The sequence below is a fragment of the Meriones unguiculatus genome, chromosome 7 (genome assembly GCF_030254825.1).
Source record: "Meriones unguiculatus strain TT.TT164.6M chromosome 7, Bangor_MerUng_6.1, whole genome shotgun sequence".
Taxonomy (NCBI): Eukaryota; Metazoa; Chordata; class Mammalia; order Rodentia; family Muridae; genus Meriones; species Meriones unguiculatus.
This window is the reverse complement of record NC_083355.1, coordinates 11,979,762-12,005,495: the sequence shown is the minus strand read 5'-3', so window position 1 is coordinate 12,005,495 and position 25,734 is coordinate 11,979,762. Positions and strand designations below refer to the sequence as shown.

General features: G+C 41.2%; 1 protein-coding gene across 7 annotated transcripts in view; it reads right to left on the bottom strand.

The window, feature by feature from the left end:
- Positions 1–3,401: 3,401 nt before the first annotated feature.
- Positions 3,402–25,734, bottom strand: part of LOC110561938 (ABC-type organic anion transporter ABCA8A-like) — a 77,743-nt gene continuing 55,410 nt past the window's right edge. For all 7 annotated transcript variants that reach the window (XM_021658531.2, XM_021658532.2, XM_021658535.2 and 4 more), the window contains 11 exons: positions 19,366–19,486; positions 16,542–16,659; positions 14,202–14,293; positions 8,747–8,907; positions 8,206–8,281; positions 8,039–8,133; positions 7,323–7,442; positions 6,955–7,095; positions 5,312–5,391; positions 4,367–4,422; positions 3,402–3,927 (listed from right to left, as the gene is read on the bottom strand). In XM_021658531.2, coding sequence (XP_021514206.2) covers positions 3,829–3,927; positions 4,367–4,422; positions 5,312–5,391; positions 6,955–7,095; positions 7,323–7,442; positions 8,039–8,133; positions 8,206–8,281; positions 8,747–8,907; positions 14,202–14,293; positions 16,542–16,659; positions 19,366–19,486 — 1,159 coding nt within the window. In that variant the 3' untranslated portion in view covers positions 3,402–3,828. The remainder of the gene's footprint in view (positions 3,928–4,366; positions 4,423–5,311; positions 5,392–6,954; positions 7,096–7,322; positions 7,443–8,038; positions 8,134–8,205; positions 8,282–8,746; positions 8,908–14,201; positions 14,294–16,541; positions 16,660–19,365; positions 19,487–25,734) is intronic.

Below are 25,734 nucleotides of genomic sequence, written 5' to 3'. Positions count from 1 at the left end.
CCCTCAGTCCACTTGCAAAATCTATTCTATTTTCCCTTCCCAGGGAGATACATGTGTTCCCCCTTGATACTTTCTCTTTGAGTTGGTGGGCTACTTATAAGTAAGTGCATACCACTTTTGTCTTTCTGGGTCTGGATAACCTCACTCAGGATTATCCTTTCTAGTTCCATCCATCTGCCTGCAAATTTCAGGGTGTCGTTGCTGTTAACAGCTGAATCGTATTCCGTTGTGTAAATACACGGAATTATTTTATCCGTCTTTCTGTTGAGGGACAACTGGGTTGTTTCCAGTTTCTGGTTTTTATGAACAAAGCTGCAATGAACATGGTTGAGCAAATGTCCCTGAGGTAGGATGGAGCGTCCTTTGGGTATATGCTTAAGAGTGGTATAGCTGGATTTGAGGTAGATCAATTCCCCATTTTCTGAGGAACTGCCATATTAATTTACAGTGGCTGTACAAGTTTGCACCACCACTAGGAGTGGAGGAGTGCTTACTGCATATCCTAGCCAGCGTCAGCTGTCACTTGTGGTTTTGATCTTAGCCATTCTGACAGATGTAAGATGTGTGGAGATAATCTTTTTGTGCAGTCTGTAAAGGTTGTCTTTGTATTATCCAAATGGTGACTTCTGTACCAGCACAGAGCTGAGTACTGTCCAGACTTCGGCACTGTTACTTTTGTGAGGCATCACATGTCTCACTGTTTTGTAAACACACTTCCCTCACCTTCTGATTGGTTTTAAAAAGAGCTGTTGGCCTATAGGAAGAAAGGAGAGGAAAAGTGGGCAAAGATAAAAACTTGTAGAAGAATTGAGAGGTGCGAGATTCCCCAGACAGGCACAGAGGAAGGAACAGTGCCAGGGCTGAGAGACTGGGAGGTAACAGGCCACAGGACAAACAATAAATGAGTTAATTAATATATACAATACAGATGGGAAGCAGCATAAGCTCAGGCCTGCGCTATCATAAATAATAATCATCTCTGTGTCATTACTCCATTTGATGGAAGTCCAAAGAATATCCCGTTATAAAGATGGAATCTCAAAGTAGTTTTGACTTGCATTTCTCTAATGTCTAGGGATGATAAACATTTAAGTTTCTTGGCCATTAAAGATTCCTCTGCTGAGAATTATCTGTTTAGATCTGCACCCCACTTTAAAATTTGGATTATTTGGTTTGTTAATATCCAGCTTCTCGAGTTCTTTATTGTGTTGGATATGAGCCCTTTGTCAGATGTGGAGGTGGTGAAGGTCTTTTCTCATTCTGTAGGTTGTCATTTTGCCATATTGATGTTGTCCTTTGCCTTAAGGAAGCTTTTACATCTCATAAGATACCATTTATTGGTTCTTGTTCTTTGTGCCTGTGCTATTGGTGCACTGTTCAGGAAGTTGTCTTCTTTGACAATTCATTCAAGACTATTCCTCATTTTCTTCATTTTCTCTTCTATTAGGTTCAGCGTATCTGGTTTTTACTTTTAGGTCTTTGATCCACTTACATGATTTTTGTGCAGGGTTATAGTAATTCAAGGTACTGAACAGTTTTGACTTTCAAACTTTTCTCTAAAACTTCACAAGACAGACTGTTAGAACATGGCCAAAGGAAAGACACATGGTGAACAATGCCTCAGGGCACCGTGGGAGAAACTCAGGAAAAAAGGTAGAGGGCCTTTTACCTCAGCTGTATTATTCCCTGGATTGTTCTTGGATGTGATTCTGTGCCTCTTGTAATAAACATTTACAGTCAATGATAAGACATGTTCGTTCATCCTTGTTGGATGTCAGAACATGGCTATAGAACACAATCTGGTCAGTGTTCTGAATCTGAAAATGGCCATTTGTTTTGCTTTTGTGCTTCCTTATATATAATCTATAGTATGTGCTGGCAATTGTGTTAAAACTGGTCTGTCCTGAAAATGTTTTGGGAAAATGTTGTTCTGTTAATAATTACCATGTGCTTACTGATGTCTATTTACATGTTTTTTGACCATGTCTTTCTAAACTCAAACTGAAATAAAGTTGTCTACAGCATTAAATGGTAATACACATCATTGTGTCAAGTCCTCAGATCCAAGGTCTAGCAGACATGATCTGCACAGGTCAGCTGAAAATCAACAGCATACCTCCATAATTTGCCTGGATCTTAATGATGCATGGATCTTATCTTTCATGTTCCCATAACAGCCCATAAAATCAATAGATTGTCTAGTTGAAAGTACTAAACTCCTCCCACAATTCTCCTGAAAACAACCTGGTCTATTTTGTCGCAATAATATCTCATGAACCTAGTAGCAATTTCTATCACTGTGGTAAATGCCATGACCAAAAGCAACATTGGGAGGAAAGCATTTATTTCCTCTTAAAACTCTCAGGTCATACTCCATACTAAGAGAAGTCAGAGCAGGAAATCAGAGCAGGAGGCTGACGGCAGGAACTAAAGCAAAAGCTATGGAAGAATGCTTCTTGATAGCTTGTTCCTCATATCTTGCTCAGCTATTTTTCTTATACCACTCAAGACCACCTTCCCAGGTGTGGCTTGTTTCCAGGTGGCTGGATCCTCCCACATTAATCAGTAATCAAGAAAATGTCATACAATTATATACAAGACAATTTTATAAAAAATATTTTCAATTGAGACTCCTTCTTTCCACATGTATCTAGGTTTGTGTCAGGTTGACAAAAACAGCCAACACAGGGTTTTATACAAAGTAATCAGTCATTGAAGCAAAGCAACAACTCACAGAATGGGAGAAAATATTTGCCAGCTCTTCATTTGTTGTAAAATTAATTATCATTGATATATAAAGGACTAAAAGATAATCTAACCTGTAAGCAATCTAATCTAATAAGTAAAGAATTTGTCTAGCCATTCCTCAAAAGAAAAAATACAAGTAGTTGTTAAATATAGAAACAGTTCCAATTTTTGTCTTATGGGAGCTAAAAACCAAGCTATAATGAGAATCTATTTAATCCTAGCTAGAATAGCTATTATTAAACTTTCTAAAGTTGCTGATGAAAATGTAGAGAAAAGGCAATGATTATCCTGTACTGGTGGAAATGTATATTTATAATAAAGCCACTATGAAAAGCAGAACAGAAATTCTCCCCAAACCAAAAGTATCCCTGTCATAAGATCTACTTCTTCCAGTCTTGCATGTATGTCTAAAGTAGGTAAGTCGACATTAAGAAGAATTACATGCATATTCATGTTCATTGTAGTACTATTCAGAATACTCAAAATATAGAATCATCCTAAAAAACCATCAACAAATGAAGGTATAAAGAAACTTAATATCTATATACAATGAAGTATCGGTAACCTGTAATAAAGAAGGAAATCCTGTCATCTGAAGAAAAATATATGGAATTGGAGGGCACCATGTTGAACAAAATAAGCCAGACACAAACTCAAGAAGTACAAGCTTTCTGTTATATGTAGAAATACACAAAACACAATATGGGAAGTAGGACATACAGGACTCTGAAGGGGACTGAGGGAAGTATGGTGAGAAAGGACAGAAACGAGGGTTGATCTCCTTTATGCACAATACATACCTGTACTGAAATGTCACAGTTAGACTCGTTAATGAATACAATTAATGTGTTTTAAAATGACGATAATACAAAGAGAATTTGTAGAGAATGCACTAGGTCCATGGCTCTTTTTATGATCTTAACCCATTCATAAGAACAGTACACTCGTGATGTAATCAGCACCTTCTATCTCCATGGTCAGATGATTTACTCATCGATAATGGATATGTAGCATTGAAGATAACATTACTTTATGCTACTAGACAGACGGGGAAAACATCCACAGCTTAAAGCTTCCGTGTTAAGCTTCTTCCTGTGGGAGGAGCTTCCACTTCACTGAGGGATCTATTTCCTCCTCAAAAACATCCAGCTCCTGCTCCTTAGAGAGCTCCAGGAAGACCTGGGAGAGAGAGAGAGAGAGAGAGAGAGAGAGAGAGAGAGAGAGAGAGAGAGAGAGATCACATTGCTTTTCTTTTTCATGTACTATCATTTCAGGTAATAGCCAACTTTATTCAGAACATCAAACAGTTTCTACTCTGATGCCTGAAAAGAGTAAGTGTACAATCACAAGGGCAAGATGCGTGTGGTTGGCTAGCTGCATGTGGCAGAAAAAAACTTGATTTTTCCGTAGAGGCACATAGACAAATAACAGTAGCCAATTTAATGAGTAATCTGAAGTACTTTCACTCCTATCTGCCACAACAGGGAAGGAGCATGAAAACACATCCCAAGAACAACTCCATGGTTTTGAAAAAACTGAGGTCCCAAGGCTCTCCTCTTGTCTGAATCCAAAGGGCACGCGTTTAATCTTTGTGAACGGAACCCTGAAGTTGACCCACCTGTTCCAGGGTGGACTGTGAGAGGCTGTACTCCTCCAGGTCAAAGCTCTGTTTAACTGCAGAAGAATAACCATGCGTCAGGACTCCTGGATGTTAAGTCTTGTATATTTACTGCGTCGTCACTGAGCACAAAGAGCAGCAAAGAGATAACCTCAAAGGTTATCTAACAAGGACGTGTGCAGGGCTATTCTTAGCAAAAAAAACAAAACAAACAAACAAAAAAAAAAACCGAAATAGAGGAAATGTGACAGCAATGTGAAGAGTACTGTGAAGGATCCCATGTCCTAGAAAGTTTAGGTGCTGAATTTAGACAATGGAAAGAAGATGAATCAAGGCATCTTTGGATGTAGACAGCAGAAGCCAGAAGATGTCTATGGGACAGGAGGGCAGGTGACATGCAAGTGAAAATGTCATTGAGCAGTACAAGCAAAGAGCACCTGGGATAAGTCAGACAAACAGACAGTTAAAGCCAAAAGGTGGACAACATAGCACTCTGCCAAAAGGATGCGTACAGAGCGTTTGAACTGACATTGAAGCCCACCAGTGAATGAAGGATTACTCGGATTTACAGTGAAATTTATAGGTTATAATTTGCTTGAGCCAGTAAGTACAATTTACTTTAAATTTATACACCTTCAATATGATCACTAAATGAAATATATTTTAGAGCTAAAATAATGTAACCTTCAAAGTATAATGAGTTTTGTCTTATTTTTGTACTTTCTTATGTGCAAAGTAAAAAAAAAAAAGTAAAAGTAAAACCAGCAATCCTTGCCATGCGCGTGCACGCACAGAAGTACCTTACCTCTTTCGTTTTCTCCTTCTGCATCTCAAAACAAACTTTGAATGTTCACGATCAACACAGAATGCTCTAATTCTATTTCTCACCACTGTGGGCTCTACAATTACTTGTTCTCAGAGTCTCATCTCTAGCTGGACTCTTACCAGTCTCTAATTTGAAGAAGGCTTGGGATAAAGGTTGCACGTCTTCCCTGGGCAGTTTGTAGACCATCAGAGAAGAGTACCTGGGAAGAGAGAAAGGCTAGGTGGTTTCTAAGTGTGTAGGTCAATGTCTACGGCATCCTCTACCTTTCTTTTTATAAATAACACGTGAATAAATAATACCTGAATCTCTGAGAGTGTGCTCACTGAGGCAGGCCAGGTGACAAGAAGGAAGGTAGGAAAAGAAAAATAAGAAAAATAATGGGTTCAGTATCTAAGGCTCCTTGGAGGGACTGACTCATGTAGGGCCAGTCTAAGCAACATTTGGAGACTGGTCTTTTCCACCCAGTCTCAACTGGGAACTTAGGCTTCTTACACTTCCTCACAGCTTCCTAGAATTTCCAAATTGGGGAGGAATCTACCTATTCAGTACAGATTCCACATTCAGACACCTCCTCCTTCAACTCTCAATGTTAGTCTCATGCAGAGGGGATTCTGAGAGCAAATCCTGAGGAAATGAAACCAAGTTTTCTTCAGAAGGCCCAGAGTTTATCAGTTGCTGCCCAGGTACATATTTGGCTACCTATTGTCGGCACATAATCGGAACAGATTGGTTTCATCTCAAAGGGTTTATTTTCTTTCACTTACAGAATATCCTACTTCACCAATAGCGTTTATTGATCATTGAGATAGTTCATATAGAATTAAGGCTTTTGTAAACAAGGAATAAAAATCTTACACTCTTGTCCTGTCATCAGTCAACTCTGTCATTATGACCTCACTTGTGCTTGTACGAAGCTGCTCCTATTCTCTTTAGGTGTTGGATGGACCCAACACATCTGGAGCAGGAACAGAAATTACAAAAGCACAGGACAAGTGTGGGAGGGGTACCCGTGAGCATGCTCAGATTGCCATCACCCCAAAGCAGAGTCTCCTCACTGATAAGTAGGGAAGTGACAACTCCAACTCTCACCCAAGAATGTTGATTTGCTTAAAACAGTACCTACTGTCTTAAAGATCAGAATGACAAGTGGATAACCCAAGACCAGGACAGAACCTGCCACAGGAGTCACACACATGTGACCTCAGATTCACCAGCATCCCTCTGTTCTCTAGCATGCTTCTAATAGTACCCACAATTCCCTGATCTCTTTGAGATCTTCTTATAGTGTAAACATGGCCCACAATGTCTACAAAGCTAAATAAAATTCAGGGGAGAGTGGGTGTACTTTGCCAGATCAAAAACAGGAACTGGGGACTGGGGAGATGACTCAGCCAGGAAAAGTGCCTGCCATGTAAGGGTGAGGACAAGTTCATAACTCAGAACTCACAAAAACTGGATGTGGCTAAGCGTGTCTGTAACCCCAGTACTGGTTGGGGGATAGGAGAGAGATGGGCAGAAACAAGCTTATCCCCAGAGCAGCCAGTGTAGTCAAATATTGAACTCAGGCTCAGTCAAAGACACTGTGACATTGTCTCAAACAATGATAGAGGATGATACCAGAAGGCAAGGGACACTGGCTTCTGGCCTAAAGTGTGTATGTGTGAGTGTGTGTGTGTGTGTGTGTGTGTGTGTGTGTGTAGACAGACAGACACACACACACACACACACACACACACACACACACACCAGAAACTGTGTTTACCTTTCCTGTCGAGCAGCCTGGGGGAAAAGCCTCATGATCTCCGTGTTGAGTAGCTCCACCTGCAAGGGGTTCTTCACCTTCATCTCCAGCAGATATTCTTTGCCAAATTTGCTCTTTAGGTGTTGGATGGACCCAATACATCTAGAGCAGAAATAGGAATTACAAAGCCTCAAGACAAATGTGGGAAGGGACCCTGTGAGCATGCTCAGATTGCCACTCTGTCACCACAAACAAATCAGTGTCTCCTCGCTGTTAACTAGGGAATTGGCAACTACAACTCTCACCCACGGATGTTGATTTGCTTAAAAGCAAACGTGTTTCCCCTGATCATCACAGAGTGATGGGGTGGGATGGAAACAGGCACCCACCTTAGCCTTCCAGACACCATGATGGCCACGCGGTCGCACACAGCCTCAGCCTCTGCCATGTAATGTGTGGTCAGGAGGGCACCCCTTTCTGAGTTTGTAAAGGTGGCTTGGATAGCCTGCCTATTAAGGTCAAGAGAAGAACTGCAATGAATAGAAGTCCTCTGTGTTCCAGGATATTTGATCGCTTCTGGGATGTCTACAGAGGAGGAAAGTCAACTGGGTACTTTCTCCGACTCTCCGAGCTAGAACGCTTTCACTCCAGCCTCCGGCTCCCAAGTCTTTATTGTTAAAATCGAATGATTGAGGTTTTGTTAAAAAAAACAAACAAACTGATTTTTCTGGGCATTATAAAGAGGACTAAGCAAGTTGGAGTCACGGGGAAAGAGGACTCTCAGGTGAGTTTCTGAAGAAACACTGGTGATGCGTCAGGGGCTGTCCTGAGAAAACAGGTAGGAGAAAGATGCTTGAAAGAAAACATCCTGAGTAGAAAGGAACTGCTTAGGAGACCGATCAAGGATTGAAATCTCCGAAGCCTATTTTTCCTTCAGTGTCCTTTGTTGTAAACCGTCAGGGAATGTTTGTTTTCTCCCAAAATACTGGTTTTTAGGGATATGGGTGATGTTGGCCACATTACATTTTTGCTTGTCTAACAATATTGATGAAATCATGAACTCCCCACCAGCTGTGGCGCAGCCTGGATGGCGGCAGCTCCTCACCACATTTGCTGCTGCCCCTCGGGGTCCATCCCGGTCGACGGCTCATCCAGAAGCACCACAGACGGGTTCCCCAGGATGCTCAGCACGAAGCAGAGCTGCAACAAGAGGGACGGGCCATGTGGCACCAGCCTGCTGTGTGCTTAGGGCCGCAGCGAGCCCTGCCCTACCTTTCTCTTCACTCCCTCAGACAGGGTCTTCACAGGAGACTTCAGCTGGTCCTGCAGCTTGAGCGCATCCGCCAACCTGAAGAGAGACAGTGGAGCATCACCGTCTGCTCCATGTGAAGGGAGATGATGGGAGGATGGGGCAGTGGGCCTGGCCAAGATGAAGAAGTAGGGCCCAAGCAGGTAGCTCAAGAAATATGCTGAAACATTAAACAGGGTCAATCGGATAAAGGCTGTGATTCCCCCCCTCCCAACCGAGAGAGATAAGACTTACCTCTTTTAATACAGTCTGTACAAGGTTCAAATACTTTTGAAATTTAGTTTATACTTAACTGTTAAGGAAACTCAATCATTTACCATTGAATACTAACCATTTCTCCTCCATCCTTAAAATGAAAAAGTGAAGAAACCACGGGAAGTTTCCTGCATCTCACCTAGTTAAGCAATAGGACCTCCTATCCCACATTTTCTGTGAATGTAGCCACCTCCAGCCTTCTTCCCATCACCTGGGTCCAGAAGCAAACAGATGCAGACCCCTGCATACCTCGCAATGGCCACTGTGGCATCACTTTTGTTCATCCCCTTTATGGCAGCAAACAGCTCCAGGTGTTCCCTCACCGTCAGGTTGGACCACAGAGCATTCTCCTGAGGACAGTACCCCAGGAACCCCAGGGTGTCCCTTCTGCTGTTTCCTTTCAGCAGCACCTACAGATAAAAGGTCGCTGTCAGGGCTCAAACATTGTGCTGTTCCCCAAAACATGAAGCATTCATCCAGAAAGTGAATAGACAAACTCAAGTGTGCGCAAAGATGTCCTGTTATCTTATACCAAAGAATGACCCACAGGGAAAAATGCAAATAAAAACCAAGGTGAGAAGCTGGAGAAATGGCTCCGCAAAGTGCTTGCTGTGTATGCATCAGGACCCAAATCCTGTCACCAACATCCACATTACAGGTGCAGTGTACAAGTACAGTGTAATCCCAAAGCTGTGTAGACAGTGACAGAAAGACCCCTGGGACTTGATGACCAGCTGATCTCTGCCCATCAGTAAACCCAAATTTACTGGAAGACAGTTTCAGGTGGCTGAGGATCAAGAGGTTGATCCGACATCAACCTCTTGGCTAGACCTTAATGCACACATGTGCCCATACATGAATATGTACACACACACACACACACACACACACACACACAATGAGATATCACTTTACATTAGTTAGTTAGGCTACTGTCAAAAAGAGGGAAGTAAGGTGATGAGGGTGGAGAGAAAATAGAACTATTGTGTTCAGTTGGTGCAAATGCTTATTAGTATAATCAGTTATGGAAAATGATGTGTTGTCTCCTTGGGGAGAGGGAGGGGACATGGCTGAGGTATGATCTGGAAAGCCTAATTCCTGGTATGTTTCTAAAGGGATTGAAAGGTGTCTTTTCTTTTCTTTTCTTTTCTTTTCTTTTCTTTTCTTTTCTTTCCTTTCCTTTTCTTTCCTTTCCTTTTCTTTTCTTTTCTTTCTTTCTTTTTTAACCAAGATGACACTTTCAGCTCTGTGCTGCTTATTGCACTATTTGCAATAGAGAAGATGAAATCAACCGAATATCACTAAAGGATGAGTGGATTTTTAGATGTGGTGGCATAGAAATAACACGGTACTGTTCAGCCTTTAAGATGTGAGGGCCTCCTTTTCTCTGTGACAACACAAATGGACCTAGAAACTATGTTCTGCTTTGCTCTCTATTGCTGTGATAGAACTCTGACTAAAGGAAGAAAGGGCTTATTTGGGCTTGTGCTTCCAGACCACAGTCCATTCTTGAGGGAAGTCAAGGCAGGAACTCAATTCGGGAACCTGGAGGCAGGAACTGGAGCAGAGACCATGGAGGAGTGCTGCTTACTGGCTTATTTTCCCATGCTTGTCTGTTATGTTTCTTACATAGCCCAGACCCACCTGCCCAAATGTGGTATTGCCCATGGTGGCCTGGGCTTTCTTCATCAATTAGCAATCAAGACAATGCTCTACAGATGTACCCATGGTGCAATCTGATGGTTGCAATTCTCGGTTGAGATTTCCTCTTCTCTCGTATGTCTGGGTCTGTGTCAAGTTGACAAAAAAAAACCTAAACTATGACAATGTGGGATGTAAAATAAAGCAGGCACAGAAGACAGACACTTCCTGACTTCATTATTATGCACATGCCTCATTTAAATACGTTGAACTTGCAGCAATAGAAAGTAGAGTGAAGCCAGGTTCTGTGGCACACGCCTGTAATCCTAGAACTTGGGGAGGCAGAGGCAGGCAGATCTTTCTGAGTTTAAGGCCATCCTGGTCTATAAATACCCAAGGAAACACAGAGAAACACTCAGAAAAGCAACAAAAGAAAGAAAAGAAAAGAAAAGAAAAGAAAAGAAAAGAAAAGAAAAGAAAAGAAAAGAAAAGAAAAGAAAAGAAAAGAAAAGAAAAGAAAAGAAGAAAGATGAGGCTGGAGAAAATGGCTCAGCTGTTAAAGAGTAGGCTCACGACCAAAAGTAAGAAGTAAATAGAATGATGGACTCCAGGGATTGAAAGAAAGGGCATAAAGAGAAGGGGAAGATGTTGATCCAAATCAGCAGTTTCATTTATACAGGCCAGGTGGGCTCTAGTATTCACTACACAGAATAATGACTGTAACAAGCACACAGTACAAACGTGATGTGATTTAATCATTCCACATTGTAAGCATATCAGAACATCTGCACCATATGTTGAAATGTAACGTCATTTAAAAGTTTTTAAAGGTCAATATTTTAAACTTAGTGTGTGTATGCTTGTTCTGAGTGTGTGTGAGTGTGGACACATGAATGACACAGTGTGTGTAAAGATAAAAGCATCACCTCAAGTATTAGCCTCATACAAGACAAGGTCTCTTGTTGCTTGCCACTTTGTACTCCAGGATAGCTGACCTGTGAGCTTTCAAGCATTCTTCTTTCTGCCTTCCATTCTGTAGTATGAACACTGGGATTATGCTCTATAGAGCCCAGCTACATGGGTGTTCTGGGTACACAGACTCAAGGTCCTTATGCTGTGTGGCAAGTACTTTACCCACTGAGCCATCTCTCCAGCCCTAATAATTTTTATTTATTTGTGAGCATGTGTGTGTGCGTGCACACATTTGTTAGTTAGCCAGACGACAATCTAGAGCATCATTCTTAATCACTGTCCACACTTTCTTTGCTCTGTGTTACATGTGCTTGTGTGTACTGTATGTATGTTTTCATGTGTGCGTGTGCTTGTGGAGGCCAGTCAGTGTTGGGTGACTTCCTCAATTGCTCTCCAACGGTTTGTTTGTTTGTTTGTAGCAAGATCACTCACTGAACCTGGGATCATTGATTCAGCTCGGCTGTTTAGACAGTGAGCTCAAGAGACCCATCAGTCTCTTCCTTCCCATTGATAGGATGACCGATGCTCACTGCCATGCTCAGCCCCTTGTGTGAATACTGGGACCTGAACCCAGGTCCTCATATTTTCACAGCAAGCCCTTTGCTACCTGAGCTCTCCTTTGAGACTCTACTTTATTTTTTAAGACAGGGTCTCTCATTGATCTGGAGCTCACCAAATAGGCAAGGTAAGCTGACTAGCAAGTCCCAGGGATGTGCCAGGCTTTCCCCCTAGCTAATTCTGTTTTGAAAAGAAAAAGACAAATGAGCTGTATTAGACTTATTGCATCTTAGCATCATGGCTGAGCTCTCAAGATATTTTTACATCATAACAAAGTACCTTAACGTAATTGTCCAACATGACAACTTTGTTTATTTTTGATGTAGTCATGCCTTAAGCTTTATTGCGATAGTTGTTATTTAACCATTCTGTTTCTGAGATCAGTGACAAGTTGGCAAACAATGAAGCTTTATACACATGCTTTTCTACCCCTGCTACTCCAAGACGTGCCTTACTGAATCTGTACAGAGCAAGATTTTAGTCTGATTGTGTACGTTCTGAGGTTTGTGAATTGGTAATAGCTCTTCATGAGAATGAGTAAATAAGAGATTTTGGTTTAAACATTTCTATTCAAGACGGAACTGTAGCAAGCATGCTCAAATTATAAGGGTTATTTAAGGTATAATTAATGGATTGTGTGGTCAATAAACAGAATTTGTCAATATTTTCATAATGATTACTATGATGAATAGCATTCTTTCTCTGTACACTCATGGAGGAAGGACAGTTTAAAAGCATTCCTGGATGCCTTCTAAGAATCTGTGTTTATGGTCAGAGATCAGCGCTATTCTCAGCCTTAGTAGTGGAATGAGATTCGCAACCGGTGCCGGCACTAAGGGATTGTTAAGTGCTCAGACTTAAATGGAATATCTGTCACCCCCCTCCAAGGCTCAGGAGACATAGAAAAATGAGAAGCAAAAGTAATGTAAACGTCATAGGATGGAGTGGAGTGCCGTGAACTCCTGAATATGGCGCAGGCTTTACACCTATGACCTCACGGACTCTGCAACTGCAGCTTCACAAGACCTACATATGATTGGACCTGTCAACGTCTCATCATGGATGGCAGAGAAGCTCAGGACATCTTAGAGACGACTGGCAGTTAAAAGTAGTTAGGAAGGTTTATCAGTTTCCTCAGTGGTTGCCTGACACAGTTCAAGCAACGCCAAGAGGATTGCTACAATCCTTGTTCTTCTATCTGTAACTTTGGGGGCTTGGTTTCTGCAAGTTGTGTTATAGGAGACTTATGCATTATGATTCCATTTATGTCTATTCCTGGGAAAATTTATGTCTCAGTGTTTTTAGGAAAATTCTAAAATTAACTTCATCTGGCCATTATTTGGAAGTTTTCCTTATGCCCTGGAAATCATTAAGAACAGATATGCACATAGCTAGATGAGACCATTACTCCGGGAATCTTCTTGGAGTTTCTGCACCTGAACTAACTCAAACAGCATAATTGATGCAGGGTAAACAGAGACAATTGGCAAACCTTGACTGGCTAGAAGACTAGGTTACAGATTCAAGGTCTCTTTTTATTATAGGCTTAGAGGTCTCTAAATATATAGTTTAAAGATAGGGGGCCAAACAGGGAACACTCCTGAAGGAATAAAACTCAACAAATAAGATAGATTGACTAAAATAAACTTTTTCTACTTTATAGCATAGATGATAATACAATAGTAAAAGAAGTTAGGTATTAATATTTGCTACCCATGAAAAGACCGATTCAGATATTTTCTGTTTGTCTAAAAAGCTTTCAAACAGCAAACATTGCCAGCCTAGGAGCAGGCTGTCGTTTATTTACTTTTGAAGAGACTTTTTTTTTTTTTCAGATTCTTTAAATCGGAGTTACATAGCTGACAACAATAATAGAATCTGTTCTGTTCATATTCCCTAATAGTAACCAAACTTGTAACCCTGGACATGTAATGGAAAACCAGATACATACTCTGTACCACTTGGGTAATTATTAGTCATCTTTGTTCTGTGAAACTTGTATAAATAAAGAAGCACCTGGTTGCTAGTAAGTCAGAGCCACAGGAATGGCCTGACTGCTAGAAAGTCAGAGCAGCTAAATTTGCCTGACCATGGCTTGACTCACTCCCTAGACTGCTTGTCTCCTTATCTCCTCAGTGGCTGCCCTGTGAGGGGTGGCAGAGGCCACTGATAGCTGCTCCTGCTCCACTAAATAATCCCTAGCCCACGCAAATGCAAGCACCCCTAAGAGAATTTAATGGGTCACAAAAAGACTGTAAAGTAGGAGGAAAACTTTTTGGGAAATAAAAAGGGTCTCAATGTGGGGTGCGGACAGGAAAAAATAACCGGTACTGGATATAATAAAAATTCATTACATAAACAAATGAAATTATTAAAAAAAAAATTGAAAGCATCCCCATTGAGTAATTAGTATCTGCATCACTTAAAGTGAGAATTTGTTTATATTTCAATATAATATTATTAAAACTTTTAATAATAACATTTTTCGAGTTGTCATCTGGGTGTTGTTGGGAACTATCTCTCATCTACCTACCTGTCCAGCACTTGGATTTGTTTCTCCAGTTATCATCTTAATGGATGTGCTTTTGCCAGCTCCATTGTGTCCCAATAATCCCACAACCTCACCTGAGAAAAAGAAGACACATTTTTAACAATGGTGACTATTACAAGTCTCACTGCATGATAAGTGCTATGTTATGGGCCTTAAATACAATTTTATATTTTAATTGTCGTGTTTCGTGAAAGGACCTGAATGAAACAGGTGTAAAAGAATCATGAGAGGCTGGAGAGATGGCCCAGCAGTTGAGGGAGCTCTTATAGCGGACCTAAGCTTAGTTCTTAGTAGTCACAGCAGGCTTTTTATAACCTCTTAAACTCCACCTCCAGGGGCTCTGGTACTCATGTTCAGACATAATGAAAGACTACGTATTACAAACCCTTAGCAAACATCGTATTTCATGGAGAAAACTAAAAACCTGGTTCTAATATCGACAAAAGGATTGGGTGTCCACTTTTATCATCCTTATTCCACATAGTACTAAAAATTTCAGCCACAGCAATTATACAATCAAATCATCCCTGTTTGCCAATAATATGATTCTACACATAGGAATTCATTTTTAAAATCCATATCAAGATGAGAGTAGCAAGATTAGAAATCAGCATACAAAATAGGTAGCTTTTTCTTTCACTTTAATTTAATTTAATTTTATTTGAATGAGTGTGTGGCCTTTACTTATTCCTGTGCATCACATGAGTGCTCGGTTCCAGCAGAGGTCAGAAGAGGGTGTCAGATGCCCCAGAACTGGAATTACTGATGGCTATGAGCTACCATGTGGGTAGTGGTACCCAAATGCAGATCCTTTGCAAGGGCAACTGGCCTTAAACACTGAACCATCTCTCTAGTGCCAGGAAACACCAATATATATTAATATGAACACACTGAGGAAGAAACCCGTTCTCAACAAGTACAAAGATACATGGCAATAAATCTAAGCAGGTGAAAAAGAAATTCTCTGTCCACATTGTGTAAGGATGAAACAAGGAGTCTGGAGGTAAACTACTAAAGTGACCATAGAGATGGTCTCATGTTAGTGGTTGGCTACATCCGTCCAAAAGATGTCATTTCTCAGAAGAGGAAAGTGAAGGTATGGGGTTGGGGGATTGCGGCACAAGTGGGGAGTGCCAATCAGAATGGCCTTGGACTTCTTAGTCATGCTTTTTGAATTGTAGTGCAGAGTGAGTGATGAGAGAGGATGAGGTCTTGCCGTCAGAGACTTGCAGGCTGAGCTTTGAGCGTGTCTCAGTCTGGAAAGCATATGCCTCATATTTTGATTTAATTTTGAAATGGAGCCAGCCTTCACCTATGAGAGTGAGTTCAGTGTCTGTGTTTCAGAGTAGCATTTACCCATGGAGGGATTCTCTAAAATGTAATCTATCTCATTTTTCTTAGGTTACGTATTTTTTTAAATCTTTATTTTAAAAACAGTATATCCCTAGAGTTTTAATAATGTCAGTAGGAGTTGAAGACATGACATCATTGCTGTAAACAAAGAAATAAAGCATAAAATTCAGACCTGCAAAAAAAAAAGGAAAGAAAATTACAGAATAACAGAGAAGGAAAAGAAGATACTGAAAAATGAAACAAACAAACAATGAAGTGAAAACTGAAGAGGGGCTACCAGATACTGGCTAGATGCTGGACACAGAGCAGAGTGGAAGGTCAGGGAGAAATTGGGTGGCTGGACATGATCACTATACCTCATTTGCGTGCGTGGAAATGTCGGGATGAGTCCCACTAACTTGTTCAGTTAATATGTATTATATATATATATATATATATATATATATATATATATATATATATGATGGTAGGGAGTGGGGTGATAACTGTGAAGACACTGAAAGGAGATGGAAACACTTGGCCAGAGTCATAGGATGAGGAGTGACTAGGTCATACAGTGTCAGATGGAAGAGGTGCTGGGGAGTGGGGGGGGGGACACACAGACGTTAGCAAATAGGCTCCTCTTACCCTGTGGCCAAGATATCAGGTTTGAATAGCAGAATGTAGGTCAGTCCCCTGGTAAACAGTATTGATTGTTAGGAGAGCTACAGCACCGAGAGAATAGGAAGAATGTATTCTAAGTTTTAAATTTTGTTGTCATTCAACAACGACAACAAAATCCTGTGATTTTCATGTCAGTGTGACCGTGCCCCTTACTCAAAGGAAAAATCATTCCCATCAAAGAAGAAATAGTGAAGGCCACTGTGCTCTGGAGAGAAGAAACAGAACAGCCTGGTAGCATGCAGATCCAGGAGAACAGGGACTCTATAGAGTTTGGAGGATGTTCCTGCGCCAGAACCCATGTCCAACCTTTTCGAACACAGAAAGAGATATTTCTCGTTGCTATCTTCTTCTTGCCCTTAAAGACGAAGCATCTCTTCTTTCCCCTGTACTCCTTGCGGAGACAGCTGGCAATGATGGCTGGCTTCTGCAAACAAGTCAAGCGGGTGAGTGATAGTTGGAGGCGCAATTCTAAATGCAGCCTCTCAAAACCAACGTGCAGCCTTGGTGTTCCTAGTTATTCTTAGTCAGGACAGCTACAATCCATGTCATCTCACTGATGCCCAACAAACAGGTATTTTCTATCCCCAGAACTTTCTTTGCACTAACACAGAAGTGCAGCAAGAAGTAATTTTCTAATGTTTTAGTAATATTTCAAGAAAATATTTTGAAACACATCTGCAAACTTTACCCAAAACCCATTAATTAAGAATTCAATAATGTTTCAAAATAATATGATTGCATTATTGTTTTACAGTCAAGGATGAATTGCTAGCCTTCAAAGACACTTGATTTCACACCTTACTGGCTTTCTTTAGTTCACTGAAAAAAAAATATCTAAAAAGTAAAATAAAATAATACAGAAACAAGTTTAATAAAGCCTCTCATTTGCCTTTTGATCTAAAGTGCTGACCCTTTCCTTATTGTTCTTTACACTGCAGAACATCTTGAATATTATTTCGTGAGTGTTTGTATCAGTTTGGGAAAGTTGTTAGAGAAAAAACCAAACAAACAACCAAACCAAACCAAACAAATAAATAAATCATGGTCAAGAGACCAGAATCTCTGAACATTCCAGGTGGGCTAAGTCATTTGGTCAAGGGCTCACCCCTGGGAAGCTGGGTTCATCTTAAGCCATGTTACAGAGATAGGTGTAACAATTAGCTTTTTCATGAGATGCTGTCCTCCCCCTGACATCCCCAGAACCCTTACCTCTACAGGAGCTTACAGGCTGCAGCTGTGTGAGGGCCCTGCCTTATTTTCCGAGTTGTTCAGAAAAGTATAACTTCTCCTTTTCTTCCTTCTATCTCTCTTCTAAGAATGCATTCCTTAACTTAACACTTTCGGCTTTCCTCCCAACACTTTTCCTTGTGCTTTCTCTAAAACCTTTTCCCTGCAATAAGGAGGCTCATCCACCATGTGTTTGATCTCCAGGCAAGGGTAAAACGGCATGAGTTCTTTCTTCTTCCCTCCATTCTCCTTTTCTGCCTATGTGCTGTGGTTTTACAGTTTGCCTGCCCTTGGGTGTTTTCTTTTAAAACATGAAAAAATTGTCTTTAAGTTTTTGTTTGACCCCCATCTTAAATTATTTTAGTAATGAGCCTAAGAATCCCGCTTCCACTGCATCAGAATCATTCAGAATGTAATTTTGACAAGGGAACCTAGTAGTTAAATGCAGTGTTTGAAAAAGCCGAAAAGGGTTGCTACTTCTTTTTTATTACATTTTTATTTTTTATATTAATTACAGTTTATTCACTTTGTATCCCAGCTTTAGCCTCTCCCTCATCCCCTCCCAGCCCCACCCTCCCTACCTCATCTCCTCCCATGTCCCTCTTCAAGACCACTGATAGGGAGGTCCTCCTCCCCTACCATCTGACCCTAGCTTATCAGATCTCATCAGGACTGGCTGTACTGTCTTCCTCTGTGGCCTGGCAAGGCTACTCACCCACTGGGGGAGGTGATCAAAGAGCCAGACACTGAGTTCATGTCAGAGATGGTCCCTGTTCCCCTTACTAGGGTACCCACTTGGATACTGAGTTGCCATGGGCTACATCTGAGCAGGGGTTCTAGGTTATCTCCATGAATGGTCCTTGTTTGGAGTATCAGTCTCAGAAAAGATCCCTGTGCCAGATATTTTGGTCCTGTTGCTCTCCTTGTGGAGCATCTGTCCTCTCCAGATCTTACTATCTCTCCCCTTCTTTCCTAAGATTCCCTGCACTCTGCCCAAAGTTTGGTTATGAGTCTCAGCATCTGCTTTGGTACACTGCTGGATAGAGTCTTTCAGAGGCCCTCTGTGGTAGGCTCCTGTCCTGTTCCCTGTTTTTTCTCCTCTTCCAATATCCATCCCGTTTGTCTTTCTGAGTGAGGCTTAATCATCTTACCCAGGGTCCTCCTTCTTTTTTAGCTTCTTTATTTAGGTGTACAGATTTTGATATGTTTATCCTATATTATATGTCTTATAAGTGTCTTATAACCCTTATAAGTGAGAGTTACTGCTTTTAATGCAAGAAATAAAAAAAAACCCACTGGGATAGCCTATGGGGTGTTTAATTATAGAACACCAAATAAAGAAACTTGCATAATATCTGAGGAACCCAGAAAGCATGGGTTCTCCAACGACAGCTTCATGAAAGGACAGCAAAAGACATCACAGTGGTGGCTATTTCCAACAGTAAAAGTTTTAGCTGCAAATTTGAAGACTGAACTCATATTTCAAATATATCACAAGACTTTTCCCTTTTAAAGAGATAGGCAAGACAGCTCTGTGACCTGGCTTACACTCATGTATTATCAGAGCTCATGGAACTGGCTTGACAAAAAAAAAAAAAAAAAAATCTAAGCATGAACGAAATAGTCAGACTGAATATCTCTCTACCTCACATTTTCAACCAGGACCAAGTGCAGTAATATTTTTACCAAGAACACAAATGTCCTGAAGATTAAGACTGCTGGTGTCTGAGCATGAGATCAAGTCAATGGCCAGTCACAGTGTGTTCAGGACAAAGTGCTCATTTCTTTCAGGAGCGCGTGTGAAGCAGCTGAAGAGTTCCTCATTTTAAAGTGGAACGCTTGCACAGGCCTTAACTGCCCACAGGTGAGACACTTTTGCAGCTACCTGCTTCACAACATTTACCTCATGAAAGTCTGCTGAAGTCAACGCATTTGCTGTTCGTGCTCTTTCCTGACGCACATCTTCATCTTCCTCTTCCAGTTCTTCTGGATTGTTAAGTACACGACCTTTTCCTGAAGAAATTCTATGGACAAAGCAATCCATTAGTGGCTGATCCTTGCGGTCTGTGGCTGTATCAAGATCAGTTTTGTTCTCTACATTGGAGTAGACTGGATGAACAATAAATCTTTAGGACATCCATCTTTTATGGGCAAATCCATTCCCCTCCCACCCCAACAATTCCTGGTCAGAGTCACCAAGTGAAGTGATCATTGCTTCTTGGCTATAGTCAGTTCTCTTTATTATGGAGACATTGTTGTTTTTTTTAAACCTCAACAAACAGCTTTATATTCGTAGTTTAGCAAATAAATTTAATATCAATCTTTATGGAATAAGCACTCTGGGAATAAAATAAACACAAATTATGGACATTGTCAAACTTTTTTTAGATTGATGGACCAGAATGCTCAGAATCACTTCTAGCTACGGGGATAGGCACAGCCCCTTCTTTGGGATGTGTCAGAGGAAACCTTACCTCTCCATTCCAGCTCACACTTTTATGACAAGATAATTACTTTTGGGTCTCTTCCTCCCTTCCTCCCTTCCTCCCTTCCTCCCTTCCTCCCTTCCTCCCTTCCTCCCTCCCTCCCTCCCTCCCTCCCTCCCTTCCTTCCTTCCTTCCTTCCTCCTCTCTTCCTCCCTTCCTTATTGATGTCATAGGTGATGTGTCAAAGCTTAATTCTTCTATCCAACCTTCTAAAACAAAGATGGCACTTTGTTTTATGAGAATAGGATGGACAACCATTATATGGGAGTAGGGTGGCCAACAGAAGAGCTCTGAGACCCGAGATTTGTAGTGGCAAAACTGGTAGATCCCAGGCAAGCAGAAAATCTTTTTATGGGCTTGTTTGTTTTTACATTTGTTTATTTTTGTTTAGTTTTATGTGGGGGGAAAGAAATAACAGCTTTCAAGAGTTTGTTCTATAGGACCTGGGGCTTGAACTCAGGTCGTCAGTCTTGGTGGAAGATGCTTTTTATCCATTCAGCTATCCCACTCTTGCACACAAGTGATGATTCCCAAATATAGATGCCAAAAATGATCGAAGATCCCAAAGGACTAATATGTGTTCTTGAGTCTTGTATAGAACATACTTACTTTTAAGCTTCCTGGATACCTAATTCCATTTCTTTTTCTTTTATAGGTTGATAAAAAAAAAAAAAAAAGGAGGGGCAAGATGGCGGCGCCGGGAGGACTCTCATTCTGAGCAGCAGCACAGCAGGATCAGCACAGTGAACAGCAATCAGAACTCTCGTCCATAAAACACAGTCATTGTGTTTCCCAGGTGAGAGGATACCCCACGGTGGGGGATTCAATCAGCTTTTAACTCACCCGGCTAAACCGCGGAAGAGATCCCGGTTCCGCCAGACGCTTGGCTGCCGGCCGCCAGCCCCAGCCCCAGCCCAGAGCCACAAGCCAGTGTCTCTGGTCACGGTCCCAGACTGAACCTTGGGCACCACACTATCAGAGACTGGAATTTTCAGTCGAGAGATAACCCCAGGGTACAGGAAACGATTGGGACCGGCCTTAGGTCACCCAGACATCCCCTGGAAAAGACTCGGGCGGGTTCCACGGGCACCCCAGGAGCCAGCCCGGAGCCAGAGCCGGGGACCCAGGTTCCCGCACAGAGCCCTGCCTGCCTGCGCGCCTGATTCGCCGCCAGAGATAGAAACGGCGGGTCTGATCTCAGAGCACTCAGCTCACCCCCAACCTGAAAAGGTCCCCGGAAAATTACCCAGCTTAGGGAGCCACTCAGACTCCCAAAAGCCACAAAGGCAGACACAGGCAGTTTCTGCGCACCAGACAGCTGGCAGAGACTGAGCCGCCATCACACAGCTGTGCTCCAGGCACAGGCAAATTTCTGTGGCCAGCCAGCTGGCGGACACTGAGCACTGTGCACCAGGGCAAAAAAAGACACTAGGAGTCCGTGTCTCCAGAGAATCCACGGGGAAGGAAGGAAACTGTACTGATCTAAATCACCCAATCCTTCCCTAGAAAAAGTCTAGTAGTCTAGTGGGGCCGAGGCGCCAGCACTCAGCTGTGCTCCAGACACAAGCACAAACAGTTGAGGCGCGCCTGATGTCCAACTGGGTCACAGCAGCTGATCATTAAATTTGCAACAAGAAACCCAGAAACAGGGCAGCTGCCCTCAGGACTTCCCTGGGTGAGAGGAGAACCCTCTCGACTAACAAAGACCACAGTTACCACTCAGGTCTATATCCCTGAGGTGAGCAACTCCTGAAAAAACACCAGCCATCCAGGGACTATACCCAAAAAGCTGAGAAGACATCCTTCAGGAAAATCCAGCTTTCTGCAAAGGGGATTCTCTCCACCACAGGATCCCCAGGAACCACCAGAAAATAACCCCAAACTCCTAAGATAACACAATGGGTAGAGGCCAGCGTAAAAGCTCAAGCAACAAAAGACAGAGCAATATGGCATCTCCAGAACCCAGTTACCCAGGGGCAAGTAGCCCTGGACACCCCACCATAACTGAAATCCAAGAAGATGACCTAACAAGTATGCTCATGAAGATGATAACAGAGGAAACAAATAAGATTCGTAAAGACATAGAGGAAGATAAACTCAAACAGAATATTGCCATCCGTAAAGAAATAGAGGAAGCTGCAGCCAAACAGTTTATGGCCTTTAGAAAGGAAATGCTTAAAACACTGAATGAAATGAAAGAAACAGAGTTGAAGGAACTAAAAGAAAAACAGGAAAGTACAATCAGACAGGTGAAGGAAGTAAACAAAACAACTCAAGACCTGAAGATAGAATTGGAAAAATTAAAGAAAACACAAATGGAAGAAATAATGGAAAGGAAGAATCTAGGGAAGAAAACAGGAACTACAGAGGTAAGCATAACCAACAGACTACAAGAGATGGAAGAAAGAATCTCAGGTGTAGAAGATACAATGGAAGAAATCGATGTATCTGTCAAAGAAAATGTTAAATCTGAAAAATTCCTGACACAGACCGTCCAAGAAATGCAAGACAATATGAAAAGACAAAACCTATGAATAATAGGTATAGAGGAAAAAGAAGACTCCCTTCTCCAAGGCCCAGAAAATATTTTCAACAAAATCATTGAAGAAAATTTCCCCAAGCTAAAGGAGAGGCCAATTAGAATACATGAGGCCTACAGAACACCCAGCAAATTTGACCAGAAAAGAAAATCCTCCCGCCACATAATAATCAAAACAGTAAGTATACAGAACAAAGAAAAAATACTAAAAGCTGCAAGGGAAAAAGGCCAAGTAACATATAATGGCAAACCCATTAGAATCACACCTGACTTTTCGACAGAGACTATGAAAGCCAGAAGGGCCTGGACGGATATCATGCAGACCCTAAGAGAACACAGTTGTCAGCCCAGGCTACTATACCCAGCAAAACTCTCAGTCCTCATAGATGGAGAAAACAAGATATTCAATGACAAAAACAAATTTCAACAATACCTACAAACAAATCCAGCATTACAGAAGACACTGGAAGGGAAAATACAACCCAAGAAAGCTAGCTACATTCAAGAAAACACAGGAAATAAATAACCTCACTTCAGTAAAACAAAAAGCAACCAAGCACACAACCTGATGACCACAGCCAACATCAAAATCAAGAGATCTAACAGCCACTGGTCATTAATCTCTCTCAACATCAATGGACTCAACTCTCCAATAAAAAGACACAGATTAACAGAATGGATACGTAAACAAAACCCAGCAATCTGTTGCATACAAGAAACACACCTAAGACACAAAGATAGACATTACCTGAGGGTAAAGGGTTGGAAGACGACTTTCCAAGCAAACGGACCCAAGAAGCAAGCAGGAGTAGCCATTCTAATATCTGATAAAATAGACTTTCAACCAAAATTAATCAAAAGAGATGGGGAAGGACACTTCATACTCATCAAGGGAAAATTCCACCAGGAAGACATCACAATCCTGAACATCTATGCCCCAAATACAAGGGCACCCATATTTGTGAAAGAAACATTGATAAAATTTAAAGCACATATAGATCCACACACATTAATAGTGGGAGACTTCAACAGCCCACTCTCAACAAAGGACAGGTCAACCAAACAGAAATTAAACAAAGAAACAATGTCTCTGACAGAGGTCATGAATCAAATGGACCTAACAGACATTTACAGAACTTTACACCCAAACACAAAAGAATTTACCTTCTTCTCAGCACCTCATGGAACCTTCTCCAAAATAGACCACATAGTGGGTCACAAAGCAAGCCTCAACAAATACAAGAAGATTGAAATAATCCCATGTATCTTGTCTGATCACCATGGAATAAAGCTGGACCTCAACAATAACAGAACTAACAAAAAGCCTACACACACATGGAAACTAAACAACTTGTTACTAAATGACAGCTGGGTCAGGGAAGAAATAAAGAAAGAAATTAAAGTCTTTCTAGAAATCAATGAAAATGAAGACACAACATACCCGAACTTGTGGGACACAATGAAAGCAGTGCTAAGAGGAAAGTTCATAGCACTAAGTGCCTTCAAAAAGAAATTCGAGACAGCTCATTCAAGCACCCTAATGGCTCACTTAAAAACCCTAGAAAAAGAAGAAGCAGACACACCAAGAAGGAGTAGACGGCTGGAAATAATCAAACTCAGGGCTGAAATCAATCAATTGGAAACAAATAAAACAATTCAAAGAATCAATGAAACCAAGAGCTGGTTCTTTGAGAAAATCAACAAGATCGACAAACCCTTAGCCAGGCTAACTAAAAGGTAGAGAGACACCACCCAAATCAACAAAATCAGAAATGAAAAGGGGGATATAACTACAGACACTGAGGAAATCCAAACAATCATTAGGACTTACTTCAAAAGTCTATATGCCACAAAATTTGAAAATCTAAATGAAATGGACAATTTTCTTGATCGATTTGACTTACCAAAGCTGAACCAGGACCAGGTAAATCAACTAAATAGACCTATATCCCCCAAAGAAATAGAAGCGGTCATCAAAAGTCTCCCATCCAAAAAAAGCCCAGGACCAGATGGCTTCAGTGCAGAATTCTACCAGACCTTCAAAGAAGAGCTAACACCAATTCTCTTCAAACTATTCCACAAAATAGAAACAGAAGGAATATTACCAAATTCATTCTATGAAGCCACAGTCACCTTGGTACCTAAACCTCACAAAGACTCAACAAAGAAAGAGAATTTCCGGCCAATCTCCCTTATGAACATTGATGCAAAAATACTTAATAAAATACTTGCAAACCGAATCCAAGAACACATCAAAGATATTATCCACTATGACCAAGTAGGCTTCATCCCAGGTATGCAGGGGTGGTTCAATATACGGAAATCCATCAATGTGATCCACCATATTAACAAACTGAAAGAAAAAAACCACATGATAATCTCCCTAGATGCTGAAAAAGCCTTTGACAAAATCCAACATCCATTCATGTTCAAAGTACTGGAGAGATCAGGGATACAAGGCACATATCTAAACATAGTAAAGGCGATATACAGCAAGCCTATAGCCAACATCAAACTGAATGGAGAGAAACTTAAAGCAATCCCACTGAAATCAGGGACAAGACAAGGCTGCCCACTCTCTCCATATCTCTTCAACATAGTGTTGGAAGTCCTTGCTAGAGCAATAAGACAGTTGAAGGAGATCAAGGGGATACAAATTGGAAAGGAAGAAGTCAAATTATCACTATTTGCAGATGATATGATAGTATACGTGAGTGACCCCAAAAACTCTACCAGGGAACTCCTACAGCTGATAAACACCTTCAGCAAAGTGGCAGGATACAAAATTAACTCAAAAAAATCAGTAGCCCTCCTGTATACAAAAGACAAAAGGGCTGAGAAAGAAATTAAGGAAACAACACCCTTCACAATAGCCACAAATGACATAAGGTACCTCGGAGTAACCCTAACCAAGGAAGTCAAAGACTTGTATGAAAAAAATTTCAAATCCCTGAAGAAAGAATTAGAAGAAGATATGAGAAGATGGAAAGATCTCCCATGCTCATGGCTTGGTAGGATTAACATAGTAAAAATGGCCATCTTACCAAAAGCAATCTACAGATTCAATGCAATGCCCATCAAATTACCAACACAATTCTTTACAGACCTGGAAAGGAAAATTCTCAACTTCATATGGAATAACAAGAAACCCAGAATTGCTAAAACAATCCTCTACAATAAAAGATCTTCTGGAGGTATCTCCATCCCTGATCTTAAGTTGTACTATAGAGCAACAGTTTTAAAAACT